Consider the following 15,669-nt stretch of genomic DNA (forward strand, 5'->3'; position numbering starts at 1 on the left):
TTAAATTATAACACCACTTATATAAATGTGGATGTTGGGCTATTTTTTATACCCAAAATTGTAGATCTTTTTTCCTTTTAATCGAGAAAACTAGAATCCCTTGTCCTAATGAAGCACTGGCAGCAAACCCAAACCTCATTTAAGACTCCCTGAGAGTGACTTGGGCTTTGCTGCATCAATGAGCTGCCTCCAAAAGACGGTACGTTTTGAACACTTCGACTTTTATTGATCGTACATCGTGCAAGGGTTGACATCGTGCAAACACGATCATTATCGTACACGGGGCAACAACACTCCGCGTGGCGAAGGCAGGGCGGCCTGGACAGCCTACACCCCACTGAGCACCCCCTAGCGCAAGCCGCCGCCCGCGCTCACTGGCCCTGGCAGTGCCTTGCCCCGCGTGTGCCCGCGCAGGCGCAGTAACTCCTGAGTGGCAGAGGGCGCTGGCCCGCTTGCAGCTTTCAGCGGACCCCTGAGCAGTCCCAACATCCGGGGCCCTCTGCTCTCCCTTCCCTCCAGCCTTGCCTCGCTCTAACGTCATCAGGGAGCGACACCCGGGCAGCGCCAATCACTTCCGCGGAGCAGGGGTGGCCACGCTCTTCCGCCTGCCGCGCGCGTCCCCCCGGCAGCGTTTCCACGCTCCCCGAGTTCCTCCCTCCGCCGCGGCCCGGAAGTGGCCCCCCCGCCGCGGCTGGCTGCGAGGATGGCGGAGCCGCCCCCGGAGCCGGCGGGCCGGGAGACCCGCGACAGGCTGGGCCTCTGGGACCGCCGGCCCCGGCCCGCCGCGCCCCTCACTGCCCGCCAGACCGACTCGGTGCTGGAGCTCAAGGCGGCGGCCGAGAGCCTGCCCGTCCCGGCCGAGGTGAGCGGGGCGGGGTGGGGCGGGGCGGAGCGAAGCTGCCACGTCGCCCGCGGGCCGGGCCGGGTCGGGCGGTTGGGTCGCTCTGTGAGGGGGGGCGCAGCGCGGCGGCCCCGGGCTCCCTCCTCGGGCCGGTGCCAGGCAGCGCCGGGGGCTGGCAGGATCCCGGCCTCTGTCTGGCCTCCCCGCAGCCCGGGGCTCCGGCTGCCTCTGTGGTAGTAGCCGGGAGGGATCCTTCAGTAACAACATCTGGCTTGTCCTAGTCGGTGCGTGTGCACCTGTGCATGTCTGTGTGTACACGTGTGTGTAAACAAGCATAGTTCTTCAAAAAGTCACGCTTTAAATACACCGGGCAAATCCCCTGATAGCCTGACTTGAGCGTCATTTAAGTTTGAATTATTAGCTGCTTCACGTCCTTCATAAGGTCTGGCTCTGGCTACCTTGAGGCCATCGTCTCAGTCCTCAAGTGGCCCAGTCCTTTCTCTTGGGGGTGGGTCATGTTGTTAGGTGCAGAGCCCGCCCCTGCGAGTGCTTTCCCCACCTCTTGCTGGAAGGAAAGAACCTGTGGAGGCTGGTACTATTTTGCTTAGAGCGGCATTCAAGGGGTCGTCAGGAGGAGGGTGGACCAGATACTAAAGGGTGAAGAGAGAGGCTGGAGATAGTCGTAGTCAGTGCTTGTTCATGGAATGGAGCCAAGGCTGCCCTGGGGGAGGAGCAGACAGCAAGTTGAGAGCAGACGCAAGGAAGTCCTTTCTTACCCAGTCAGTTGTTTGGGTGCAGGACTTGGCGCCACCAAAGGTTGCAGAAGCTGCCAGATTAAAAAAAAGAAAAAAAGAAACGGGACAGATTCTTGGAGGCGAGGGACCTTGTTCCCTAGTGAACGTGGGAGAGGGGGGCCCAGCCTCCAAGTCACAAGGTCCTAGACTTTCAGTGCTGGAGTCTGCAAGCAGGAGAAGAATGATGGGGAAAAACCCTGGTCAGACCCAGTTTGTTTTTCCTTTCAGCATCCTCTCACTGCCTCGTGTGATGCGAGCCTCCTGGCTTGTCATTCTGGAACATAGGCCGGAGCCTGCCAAATAGAGCTGTTAGCTTCCCTTTGTGATGGGGGCCACTAAGGGCACATTGCTGATCACTTGGGACAACTAAAAGACAAAACCAGGGATGGAAGTGAGGGACATAGATTCAAAGCAGATGCACCGAGGGGGACACACTGAGCAGTGCACAGTAGACTGTATGACACAGGTCTTTTGATATGTTATTCTGGAACATGGGCCAAAGCCCACCAAGCAGAGCTATAAGCACCCCTTGGTGATTTTGACTGCTAAGGGCACATCACTGATCACTTGGTAGAACTAAAAGACAAAATAGGTTCAAAATGAGTGTGTCAAGGGGGGATACCTAGCAGAGTACATGGGCCTTTTTGACTCTTGCTGGACACATGGGCCTTAGGCTCACAGAGCAACAGTTATCCAATAGCCCCCTTTATTAACGGGGGTGTGAGAGGGTATGTGCCAACTGAATTTGTGGGATAAAAAAAAGAAAATGGATGGAAGCAAAGGTCATAGGTTAAAAATGAGTACCCTGAGGGGGACCACTGAGCAGAGTACACTGGACTGTGCCCACAGGCCCTTGAACGAGTCTAAAGAGCCAGTGGACACAGCCCAGTGAAACTCTGCCTGAAGAACAGGAAAACAGCCCCACAGTCTCCAGGGCTCCTCCTTCCTGGTCACGTATGTTGCCAGCTTGGCTAGGGCTTGGAAGAGGTTGACTAGGAGGTCTCGGGACTTGGTGGGGCCATGGAAGGGGAGTGAGTAAATGAAGAAGTGCTGGGAGTAGTGCAGCCAGGACCTCACCAAAAGGTTCTGGAGGAGGTGGTGAAGGGGCTGCATGCAGCCTGCTGCACTCCCTCTGGATGCTGGGCCAGATGGACCCAAGGTCTGACCCAGTTAATGACAGTTCTTATGTACATCTTCCACATTGATTTGTTATTTCTCTTTTGTCTCTTTGACTTAAAGGAATTCTTAAAGGTATTCCCCTTACTTCTTAGCTTAGTTGTCTTCCATACTTGGTTCCCTTAGATAACCAAAACTTGCCTGAAATTGAGAACCTTACTCCCAGACCTGGTTTCATTTCTCTTCCCGTTTAATTTAAATAGGATCAGTTGGACTGGCTTAACCTAACACTAGGCTGGGTGTCCATCTGTTTTGTAAAGCCCTCTTGCTTCATGTGAAGATGACGTTTTAAAATAGCATTATTTTTTGGTCAGCTGTCATATCTAGGAACAGCTGGAGACTGCCAGTATTAATAGTGTTTATTTCTCCAGTCCATATCTATGAAATTAAAGTTTCCCATAAAGAACACAAGTCTTAGTTTATATTTATCTCTTTAATAATATTACCAAGATGTTTGTCCCTACCTCCTATGATCCTTGGAGGCCTTTACCAGGGTTATGTCTCTATTCCCGTAGGACCTCTTTTAACATCCATCTCCAATGTGATTTAGATGTAGGCGGGGGGGGGCTGTTTTATCCCTTATCTCTTTAAAGTTCATCATATCATTAATGTACCATGTTATTCCAGCACTGCTTCCTCTATTTCTCTTTTTTTGAATAGCACAGGCCATTGTTTCTGTTATCCTGATAATACCACTTTCATGTCCTGCACCCGCAAGTCAGGTTTCCTCCATTTTGTTGCTCAGGTTCCTGACAATGACTGAAATGTTTGTCATATTACTGACCACACCCCATTCCTTACCTAGATTAGATAAAATCCTTTGTCCAACTGTATCACCTACTGCACTAGTGCTGCCATCAGTAGTTGCACTTTTTCCTGGCTGCTCATCCTTCCACCCAGTAATGTTCCTTTATTGGTTGTCATTTATTTGATTTTCCTCTTCCTGTGCACTACAGCCAGGTCTGGATGCTGAGCATCTGCCAATTGTCTCCTTTTGTTTTCTAGTTTAACATTCTTTCTGTCATGCCAGCCTCAGAGGTCAGTATCCCATGTGCTCAGGTGGTGCTATGGCTTACATTACTGTTCTGTCATGATCTGTCTTGGCTGAAGAGGCTGCAGAGTTGGGCTGCAGCTGCTGCCGCCACTACCTAAGTCTGTGAAGGGCCTTGCCAGCCGTGGTGCACAGTAGATGTCTGGAGGGGAGGGAACAAGCTGTTCCCACATAGCCTGGTGCCAGATATGTGATGATAGTACAGCTGCTGCTTTGTCATGGGGCATGAGAGAGACTTTGTGAGCAACATTGGTAGTGGGGACAGATCTACTCCAAAAGGCAAGGCAGGCTGGTTCACTGATGATTGGCTAGTGGCACAAAAAGTAGCCTTCAGAAGAGTGTTGTAGGGATGTAGTGGGGTATAGCTGTTAGTGCATTCTGGGATGGAAAAGATGTGGTGTCTTAGCACATATGTGTCTTTAAGTCCTTAGGCATTTTTCCTAAGTATTAGCCACAGACCCTGCATTCTTCTAAATGCCAGTCACTATATTTTGCTATCCTAAATTACCCCTCTAGTTTTACCTGGATTTAATGTTCTTCACTCTTGTCTTAAACTGTCGCATTGTGTTGTGCTACTTGACAGCTGTGCTGTTCTGTCCTAGAGGCTGCTCTGTTCTAGTAAGAGAAAGGGTAAACTATAAAATGAAAGCTTTATACAACATTTTTAAACGCTTTTGGGATGCCTCGTGTTGCTGTGTGAACACACAAAACTAGCACTTGGAGGAATGTGCATTGGAATTTACTCAGTTGTAGTACTTCAGTCTGCTACAGTATCTTAAAATGTTAAAAGTACTGTAACAAAAGTTGATTTCACTCTATTAGGGAAACTGAATTAAATCGACTGTGAAAAACATATGTACTGTAAAATGTATACCACTGAGTTGATTTTTCCCTTCATTAAAATACTGAAAATTTTGTATGCTTTACCCTGTTAAAAATCAGAGTGTACAAACTTAAGTTAAATTGTTTTTACACAAAGGTAGTCAAAAACACAAGGGAATATTGGTTTCCATTTAAGCAACTCTACTATGGCTTTACTGTGCCATTATAAAACTGCTGGTTACATTATAACTCCATAGAACTTCCAGCAGCGAGACTGTTTGTTAAAGGTGGTGGTAGCTTTCCAAACAAGCAGGCCTACTTTTGTCTCATTATTAAAGAACATCCCCTATCGTTCACTTAGTGCATTCACCACTCTAAGAACGTTTTACTTCTTGCTGCAAATCTGAATGTGGTGGCTTTTTTTCTCTTTTTTGTCTGCTATAAAAAAAACTAACGCAGCAAATGTGCCCTGTGCTTAATAAATGTAAAAGGTATATAGTTTAAATATATGTGAAGTGATTGAAATAGTTTTTATAAATATTAACTATGAACATTTTCATATTATTCTCCTGAATAAGAAAGGGTTATACTTAAATAGAATTATAGTCCCTGTTACATTAGCATGGAGGGGAAAAACACTACTTAGGATTAGTATGGATGGGTCTATGAAGAAAACAGTAAATGTTAAAAGGGAACAAAAATTATGCTTCTCAAAAATACCAGTTTAATTAGGTGCTTCTTACTTTCATCCTGTCCTGGCTGAATTTTGTAATTCTTCTCTTGTATGAATCTCCAACTACCCATTTTCCTTAAATTATATTTACTAATATCTTATTACTTGACAACTAGCTTACTAGCCCACAGGTTTATAAAGGAATATCCTGCTGCTGGAGGGCATAGTGCAGGGGTGGGCAGCCAGGAGCAGATAAATACTAATTTTCTAAATTTTTTAGGGGCCCTATGGGCCGGATAGAATGGCCTTGGGGGTTGCATCCGGCCCCTGGGCTGCATTTTTCCCACCCCGGGATAGTTCCTGAATGGGTTACTGCCAGGATCATCCTTGGTGCTGCTTCAGTCACAGATCTCAGTTAGCCTTGCAAAAAGGAGATATTATCTAATCCTAAGGGAAACTCAGGACCTTGAGTGCTCTTGGCTCCAGTTGCAAATTGGAGTTCTGGGTCTTCTGCAGCTCTTTAAAACAGGCTCTGATTGCCTGTCCTGAGATCACACTATTAGTAGAAAGGCATGCCAAAGTGACTGCTGGCTCCCAATCCTGGGATCTGTCTATTAGCTTTTAGTTTCTGGAACTCTGAGTTAAAAATCCTATCTGAAGTCCAGGACCAGTTTTCTTCACCTAACTGTTTAAATTGCTTACCACAAATAGGCCTAATCCTCATGTGAGCTAGGATTGCTAAGTGGTAGGGGGATGTTGAATTAAGGTGCATCAAAAAAAGTGTCTAAGGAAACTGATGTTATCACGTCCTCCTTTTTGACTGCTACTAAAAGCCCCCCCCACCTCCCCCAAACCAAATGACCTGCCAGCAATTAAAAAGATGAATCAAGTTCTGTGTGAATTCATTAGTTTTAAGACATAATATCTAAATCAAACTGCCTTTACCTGATTAATAGAATCAGGCAGTAATTATCTGTTGCCAAATTAAATGGTTCTGTGTATGGTTGCAATCAAAAATTTTTCTTCTGAAGCTGTGTATAGCACTATTTTCATGAGTATGCATAAGCCATAACTGTGAGCATGTCAAAGAGGGTGATGATTCTATGTGTATTCAGCAGAATGTTAGAATGCCATTCATTGTAACATTTTATGTAAGGATAAGATGCATCTAAAGAACATCTCCCAACTAAACTTACTAAAAATTATCCCAAATTGTACTTTCTTTTACTGAACACAAAAATTCCTTGTTGATGATGCTTCTTGGAGATTATTTTTAAAAGAAGCATTCCTTTATCATTTGGATGCTTCATTAGAAAGTATTTTAAACAGATCATTCTGAAATGAGTGGAATGTTACAGCTTGGCAACATTGGGTCTGAGGTTTCCTGTGGGTATGTGACAGAGAAGCCTTATGACAATTTCTATGTCAGAGGAGTGCTGTTCTGTGCAGACGGTGGGCACCTTGATCTTTTTGCTTCTACGTGAATTCTGAGTTGTCTTGTCTTCAGATATTTATTTGAGAAATATGAATTTGTCTTGCTTTCTAGCAAAGCAGGTCAATTTTGCTTTTCTTATTGGAACATATCCAACAGACAACAATGTTCATTCAGTTTCAGTTAGTCTTGTCTATATACATCCATATATTTCTTACTGTGATGAGAAATTTCCCAGAAATATTTCTGTCCTGTTGATATACTTCTTAATATGTTATCAAACCAATTTATAAAAGCTCCACTATGATTCTTCCTTTAACAGTAAACAAATATGACCTTTGGAAACTCAATTTTTTTTATAAATATCAGCTGTCTTGTTAAATGAATATTGAAAATACTTGCTTATTTTAAGGAGTTATTTAACCAAGCTTTGGGGATTTTTATATACAGCTTCCAATAGAAGATTTATGCAGTTTAACATCACAGTCGCTAACTGTTACGCTGACTGCAGTAGTTCCAGAATCCACAGAGGACATCCTCTTGAAAGGTTTCACTGCCTTGGGGATGGAAGATGAAAGAATTGAAACTGCACAGCAGGTAAACGAGACCAAATCCTGTCATTGCCTTAGTGGCATGACTTAAAAGCTAAGATGATCTTTTCAATGCATTCTTGGAGTTTCTGTATTTCCTGCTACTTTCTGTATTTCTCTACAATTCTTTCACTGGTACTGAGGATATATGCAAAGAGAGAAAGAGAAAAGATTATTAACTTAGTCATGTAATAACAAATATTTACCCATATAGAATTGAATATATGGAGAGCCAGAGCATCTCCAAAGATGGGTGGAAGTGTTTACAGTACCATAGGATTGACGTACACATCTTTTTGAAATAAAATAATACTAATGCTGTACTTTTATAAAAACACAAGCAAATGATGTGCAAACTTTTGCCTTCTTATCAGAATGTTAGTGGAGTGTTAATTTGTGTAGTGGAATTGTTTGCTGCTGTTTGGTAGCCTGTCTTAATCATAGAATGCTTAAACTTTATTTTTCTTACTAAGAAAAAACTTTGTTTTCATCTTCTGTGTCCTGCTTATCAGTCTGAACTCATTTCACAGATCTGATGTCTTTTCTTATTGGTTCCTTGTAGTGTCTAAGCTGTTGACAACCTCAAAATCTTTGTTCTAGTTCTTCTCCTGGTTTGCCCAACTACAGACTCAGATGGATCAAGATGAAGGTGCTAAGTACAGGTATGCAGTTTTTTTTAGTTTTCTGTATTTTACCACTCTAAACCATTCATTCATTGCAGCTAGAAACAGCTGCTTAAGGAGAAGTGGTGTTCTGGCTATCTTACATGTATCTCAGCTTGTCCTTACACGTATTATAGCTAGAGGTGCACTGATTCATTGGTCCCATAACAGCTCAGGCCCGATATAGGGGAAAATAGAAATTTTCCCAGCTATTTTTGCCTGATGGAGCCAATAATGTAGCTGATAAATGCCCCGTGTATGCACGCAGCTGTAGCATGCACAGGGCGAGGAACACAGTCCCGTGGTTTGGAGACTGGCATCTGGCTGGTAATTCTGGTCTGGGGGGAGGAAAGGGGCATGGGTGGTGCATATTGAGGCGAGGGAGTAGAGCTGTGGGGCAGATACTGCTCAGGTGGGGCGGGTGCAGGACGGAGCCTCGAGTGGCTCATCTGAGGGCCACGGGGAGTGGGGGTGGCAACTCCTGCTTCTGCATGTACCCTGTGAGGGCATGGGGGTGTATACCTCTAGAACTGTGCAGGATGGTGTCGGCTACTGCTGGGGGTGGCGCTGGGCTCATCCTGGTGGGGGCTGGGCTGCACTTGGAGCACATGGCAGCGGTGCTGGGAGGGGTGGTTGGGGGGCTACGTTGAATTTTGGGTTGGCTGCAGCCTTCCCCCCTGCCCCCCCGCATAGCCCCGCTCCCAGCACCACCACTGCCTGCCCTGAGCTCAGCGCAGCCTGGCCTAGCCTCCTGCCGTGAAGAGCCTGGTACAGTCCCAGCCTCAGCCAGCAGCAGCGTCCTACCCTGCCCTGCGCAGATCTGGGGTCATACGCTCTCCATGCCCTCCCGGGGTATATGCAGTGGTGGGAGCTGGTTGTGGCTCCGTCCCATGGCTGCCCGCCCCGGCTGAACAGCACCTGCTCCAGCCTTATTCCCTTCCCTCCCCCCTACCAGACTTACCAGCCTGACTCTGGTTTCCAAGCTGCCATCTGCATATTGAATCAGATCGGTATTGACCAATATGGCTCCTTAAAAATTGGCCGTCGGTATTGGCCCATAAAATCTCTATCTGTGCACCCCTAATTGTAGCATATCAGAAGACTTTATCCTAATCATGTGTTGTATTCATAGCTATCTATGATTCCCTTCTCAGTTTTGTTTTAATCTTAATCGGTGAAAAGAAACAAGAATATTATGTATTGACTCAAATATAAGGTGAGGTGCCTCCCACCCCTTCCTTCTGTTCCCCCAAGTCAGCATGTAGTAAAAAAGCTCCTCATCTTATATTGTCATACAGGGAGACCTGCTTGTAAACCTGCTCATTAAACTGCTGCCAAAAGCAGTATGGGCTCAGTTATGGAAACCAACTATGAAGCTGGTTAAATGCAGCTCATGCTGAGCATGACTATAAAACACGTGGCCTATACTGGGCAAACATACTGATAGAAACCTTTATTTTCCTTTTTTGTTTTTTTTTTGTTTTGGCCCTTAAAAGAAAAAAATCCCCAAAACAGACAGGTATTCCTGCCACAGAGAACTGGCACTGGGCCTGGTGGTACTGCAATATAAGATAGGCACCAGGAGGGTGAGAACCAGCCCTAACACCCTCCAATTGGTGGAAAAAATGCTTGATCCTAGCCAAAAGGCCGAGATGCTGATGGGAACATACCACAAAGATAGCTTAGCGTAGCCCATTTGAAAAAGATATATGTAGACGCCTACTAAAATCGAGGAGACAGGCAGCTGATTTTGCGGGGCAATCATGGGGCCGGATGCCACTTCAATAGGCTTTTTGCAGTAGGACCCCCCACACCTCTAGCCTGGGGACCCTGGCAGTCCTGCCCTTTGCTGAAGATTGGCAGATGACCCAAAATATGATCCTGCTGTATTCCCCTTTGCTTATATTTTCTTTTTTTTCCTGTTATCTTTTCATTGTGAGAAGTACAGGCAACCCCTGCTTAATGCTGTTTCACTTAGCGCTATTTCGCTATAATGCTCATTTTAAATTGATACCTGGTTTCACTTTGTGCTCAGCGAGTTTTGCTATAATGCTAGTGGTCGCCAACTTGGGTGATCAGATATTTCAATTAAGAGCACTAAGTGGGGGTTGCCTGTATTTGTGTTGCTCCCTAAAAACAGTTAGCCTTAGGTTTATTTTGAGTCTATTACCTGGAACAGGCACAGTTTTGGAGAAATGTTCACTTGTGGTCTGTTATTTGCATGCAGACATTTGTGGATCATGGATCCAGATGTGGTCTGTGAGATTGCCGGGATATATGTATTTATGTGGAGAAGGCCAGAGATGCAATAAGTCAGTTTTTTTTTCTCCTTACTTTCATGGGCTGTGCAACATTGAGAAGTTTATACTTTTAGATGCTGTTGCATGTGTGCTAACCTAGAGGGCTAGTTTCAAGCTTCAAGAGTCATTAATTTTGATGTTACTTTTTATTTAAATGAGCCACAACATTATTTCAATTTAATTTGTCTTTAATAATGCTTTGGAGCTCATGACTTTAGTATATTTTAAAACCATAATGAATGACCTATCAGCTTAAATAAAGTCAGTTTGTGACTTGTGTTTGCTTTTACAAAAACAAAAGGAAATGCTATCCTTTTAGGGTGGAGGAAGTACAGAAAACATTGCTATAGTTTGATTATGTTTGTACACCTAGAAGGAGACCTTTACTTTGTTTCATTTTGGTTCTGTTTTCTAGACAGATGAGGGATTATTTGTATGGATTTCAGGAGCAATGTGATTCCATACTAGATGATGTGAACAATGCTCTTCAACATCTGGAATCATTGCAGAAGCAGTATCTTTTTGTTTCCACCAAGACAGGAACACTACATGAAGCCTGTGAACAGCTTCTGAAGGAGCAGGTAATGTTTGGAGTTAATCCTGAAGATTTCAAAGGTACTAGAAATGAAAGTCTCCTTTCTGCAGAGGAGACATGTACTTGGTAATGATGATATTTTTCCTAGAACACTTTGACCAGGTGCATCAACTCTCTTCTAAAGGTCAGACTCTAAGCAGAAAAATGTTTGTCAGGATGGACAGTCTGAAACATCTTGTTTTAATAAAGGAGCTATGTGACAGCAAGTTTGAGGATGTGAACACCTCTCCATTAATGGTTGTACTGAGATCACTAGCTTATATTACTTGTAGGAGTATTTTTTGAACCAGTTCTTTACTGTTGAAAGGGCTTCCGTTCTGTTCCTAATTCCCATTTACTGGATTTTAAAATTTCCATTCCTTTTTGTGAACCTACCTTTATTCTGCATCTGCAGGATATGTGATCAGACATGGAACCATTCATTGCAGCAAAGGTTGTTGAATAATTTTTTAGTAAATCGAAGTATCCAGAATTGGAAATGAGAGAGAAGCTCTGCTCCCTCATAAAGAGTTATTTCCTATTCCTTGGTCTGCAGAACAGTCACAGAAACAATTTTCCAATCATGTCTTCATTCTTAGTCATAAACAGTTACATAGTTTTAAATATCTATTTAATAAGGAATAGAAGCCTAAAATTGGTTTAGTGCTGATTAATAGTCAGGTGTACATGATCACTTGCACACGTGCTGCTCTTGACTCAGTACTGTGGCATAGTCATCCTTCACAATGAGAGACCAGTAACTAGTAGTAGCCAGGGGTGAGTTATTAGAGCCATGATGTATCTACAGTAGATCAAAATATCTGTCTTGTAATATGGAAACAGACTGACTTATTTGCTGATTTGCTGTCTGTTTTGGGGCCTGGGGCTTGTACAAATAATACTTGGCATGTGCTGTCTTCATGTCCAGTTGAAGTGCTTGTTGAAGATCTTAGTTGAAGAAGCCTTGAGTCCACAAGGAAAAGAGTCTTAAACTTGCATGTATATAATCGAGCTGGAGAAATGCTAGTTCTGGTGTTGGGGGAATTTGGTTTAGGGATAGAAACATCTGATTTTTTCACTAAAGCTCTGGGGAGATTTGCTTTGTAAAAATAGCTGTTTTTATACTTTCGTGTTGGAATTCACTGTACCAAAAAGTCATACACTTTAAATGCAGGAAATATATTTTCGGTGACTTAAAAGTAAAGGTCACATCCTAAGACATTTTTCATTCTTCATTTCTTAGACCAGTGATTCTCAGTCAGGGGGATGTGACACCCCAGGGTGCCTTGAGATCCTTTCAGTGGTGCCACAGGTTGCCATACAATTTTTGGAACAGTCAGGCATGCAAACATGTTTCACATGATAAACCTAAACCCATAGATTTCAAATTAGCATCCACACTGTTGGAAACATTCTGCCCTGTTGTGGTCCTTCTGAATTCCTTGGAACAGAAGAATTGGTCTTCTTTTTGCATCAAAAAATCAAGTGAAAACTAAGAACTGGTATTATCTGATGTGTACTTTGAGTCTATCCAGGGATGCCTGGAGTCTGAAAAGGTTAAGAACCATTGTCTTAAACTGTCTTATTTTTATAATTTGGGTTTAGGTTTGTCATTTGTACAAGTTTACTTTAGTCGTCATTTCCTTTTTTGAGTGGGCTGTTCATTATTTTTGCTTTCTCCAGTAGGAGATTTTTTTTCAAAGGCTTCTTAAAACTGGTCATACTTATTCATGAACACATACACTCTTTGGATTTCAGCTAGATTATCTTCAGACTGATGTATTTACTCTTTGAACATTTATGGGAAAATCAGTGATTTTTTTTTTCCCTTCTAAAACCAGAAAAACAAAAGTTAGAGCTATCATATGGGACTCTTGCATTGAGTTTCCCAAAGATGAGATGGTAATGAAATATTAAGGAAAAATGTTGCCAGGGTGTTTCTAGATAAACTGCTCTGAAAATGGCAAATTGATGAGGTTCCATGTCTGTTGTCAAGAGCAGGTATTCAGCATAAAAGTACATTTTTCTTTCTATTGTCAGCTCTCTAAACTCAATTTGAGATGCCAGTCAAGCTGGTTTCTTTCCTTCTCTTCCATCACTACCTGTAATAGGGTCTGCAGACCAAAGTATGTCCTTGGTGAGTGGTATTCACTCTCATTGTTTAGATTATGCACTCACTGACCTCTGTGTAAGCCCCCTATACTGAAAAGGCATGCACAAATGCAACTACTTGGGAATCGATAAACAATTTTGTTGAGGTACAAGGGAACAAGACTGTTAACAAGTAAATGGAACACTCCACACAATACTGCCTTTCCCAAGCTATAGTATAGCTTATATAGCTATATATAGCTATTCTTCTTGTGACTTTTATGGATGCTCTGGGGAATAAAGAACCTGAAGATGGAAATGTGTGCCTGGTGTTTTTATGGGATGGAGACCTGTAAGGCAGAATTCTTTAGTACCCTGGAGTGGTCATAGCAACCTTGTCACTTGCAAATGTCCCCAAGCTCCTATGGAATGCTGGAAGACTTGATAGACTCTCTGTAGAAATAATACATTTGGGAATAATATATAGTGTGCTTTCTCTAAACCAAAATTTAAAACAATTATGTTTCTATCTTGCTGGTGTTTGGGGGGTTTCTTTAGTCTTTTAACTGGCAGAATCTGATGTAAATGCTTTTACCATGTTTTTATTTAAAATCTAAAATGATCATTTTATTTATTGTCTTTAAACAGTCAGAGCTTGTTGACCTGGCTGAAAATATCCAACAGAAGCTTTCTTATTTTAATGAACTGGAAAACATTAACACAGTAAGTATCACTTTACTACATGTGAAGTGTAGAAACTGATTAATTCTGTGATCAAAACACTTATTTCCAGTGTTTTCTGGTTTCCTGCAGTTGATGGATTTTTTTTTTTGTTCCCCCCCACCCTTTTTTTCTTAAGAAACTGAATTCCCCTACATTGTCTGTGAACAGTGAAGGATTCATCCCTATGCTGGCTAAGCTTGATGATTGTATTGCATATATTTCATCACATGTAGGTAACTTTGTATTTTTTTTTTAGTTAAACTGTAATAGCATTTTAGAGCTTACAATAATTTGGGGGTTTCTGATTTTTAGAAAATGTGTATATTTTTACTGACAAAAGCAAAAATGACTCTTGCTACTTTTAAAATGCACTTGAAATGCATATCATTAGTATACTTTTACCTTACACAATTTTATAAAACTCTGGTGGTTAGCTTGTACTGTTTTTTCCTGTTTGTTCAGAAGGGATTTTACCCCAGCGAGTCCAATTACCCGTTTAAAATGTCTTTCTTTTGTTCATTTCAGCCCAATTTTAAAGATTATCCTGTGTATTTGGTTAAGTTTAAACAATGTCTTTCTAAAGCGATGCACCTCATGAAGACATACACTGTGAACACACTACAGAACCTCACGAGCCAGTTAATAAAAAGGGTAAGTTGAGCAGTGACTTGGTTAGGCTTCAGGTTTTGACGCAACTGCAGACTGAACCAAAGGACCTGCAGCTTTGTCTTACTGATTGATTGATGTTTTTTTGACTGTAAAGAGTCAAGTTTTTAATGCTACTCTACTGTGTAGGAAAACCATTATTTTGGCAGTATGGCCCATTTAGGTACTGTTTTTACCTTGGAAAATGAGATCAAAGGATTTTGTGCCACTTTTCCCTTCTTCCAGTTAATTATATACAGTGCCCCAGTTAATTACAGGCTTTCTGGTATTGCCACATTAAGAGAAGGACATTCAGTGAAATTGAAAGGAGAACAAATTCAAAGCTGATAAAGGCAATGCTTTTTCACTCTATGCGGAACTTACCGGTACAGGATGTCACTGAGGCCAAGAGCTTAGCTAGATTCAAAGATGGATTGGATGTGAATGACAGGCATGTTCAGAGTTTTCATGGTTCTTACCAACAAAAAAGGGTACTGAAAGAGAAATAAAACCTCCTTTCAGAGTTTAAATCAATATTTAGGATTGGACCGCAACTGAGGGGGTGCAGATTGCCCCATGTCTATCCAGAGATTTTCTTTTGATTCACCCAGTACTGACTTCTGCCCAAGGTAGAATGCTGGACTTGATTGGCCATGGGTCTGATCCAGTATGGCAGTTCCTTTGGGAAAGGGGAGAAGATGCCACCTGGATGGCAGTTGGGGCTGCCCATAGACTTTTTTCAGCTTTGTTGGTGATGGCCCATTTATTTCTTGTTCTTCTGTGGGCACGTCGACATGTGCACCAGATAATGCAGCTGTTACTGCACAGTCCTGTCACTGCACAGTTATTTTTAGCTGCTACTGCGCAGTAGCATCACTGCCACGGTTTGTGCATGGCATGCTACATTGCTGTAGCAACAAGCTACGGCTCAGTAGCTTGTTGCTATGGTGATGTAGCATCTTGTGTAGATTTCATAGACTTTAGGGCTGGAAGGGACCTGGGAAGATCATCGAGTCCAGCCCCCTGCCCAAAGGGCAGGAAGTCAGCTGGGGTCATAGGATCCCAGCAAGATAAGCATCCAGTTTTCTCTTGAAGGTGTTCAGTGTAGGTGCTTGAACCACCTGTGATGGCAGGCTGTTTGAGACCTTAGGGGCTCGGACAGTAAAGAAATTCTTCCTTATGTCCAGCCTGAAACGGTCTTGCAGGAGTTTGTGACCGTTCGACCTCGTCATCCCTTGGGGCGCTCTGGTGAACAGACGTTCCCCCAGATCCTGGTGGTCACCCCTGATAAACTT

General features: G+C 43.1%; 1 protein-coding gene across 2 annotated transcripts in view; it reads left to right on the forward strand.

Annotated features, from left to right (window-relative positions):
* Positions 1-514: 514 nt before the first annotated feature.
* COG3 (component of oligomeric golgi complex 3) overlaps positions 515-15,669 on the forward strand; it is a 56,535-nt gene continuing 41,380 nt past the window's right edge. Inside the window, exons 1-7 of one of the 2 annotated variants that reach the window (XM_019529901.1) lie at positions 515-862; positions 7,240-7,386; positions 7,980-8,041; positions 10,757-10,922; positions 13,655-13,729; positions 13,866-13,958; positions 14,255-14,380. In XM_019529901.1, coding sequence (XP_019385446.1) covers positions 704-862; positions 7,240-7,386; positions 7,980-8,041; positions 10,757-10,922; positions 13,655-13,729; positions 13,866-13,958; positions 14,255-14,380 — 828 coding nt within the window. In that variant the 5' untranslated portion in view covers positions 515-703. The remainder of the gene's footprint in view (positions 863-7,239; positions 7,387-7,979; positions 8,042-10,756; positions 10,923-13,654; positions 13,730-13,865; positions 13,959-14,254; positions 14,381-15,669) is intronic. The other variant, XM_019529900.1, reaches the window with a different exon arrangement.

This window comes from Crocodylus porosus, unplaced genomic scaffold (assembly GCF_001723895.1).
Source record: "Crocodylus porosus isolate Cpor-Errol unplaced genomic scaffold, CroPor_comp1, whole genome shotgun sequence".
NCBI lineage: Eukaryota > Metazoa > Chordata > Crocodylia > Crocodylidae > Crocodylus > Crocodylus porosus.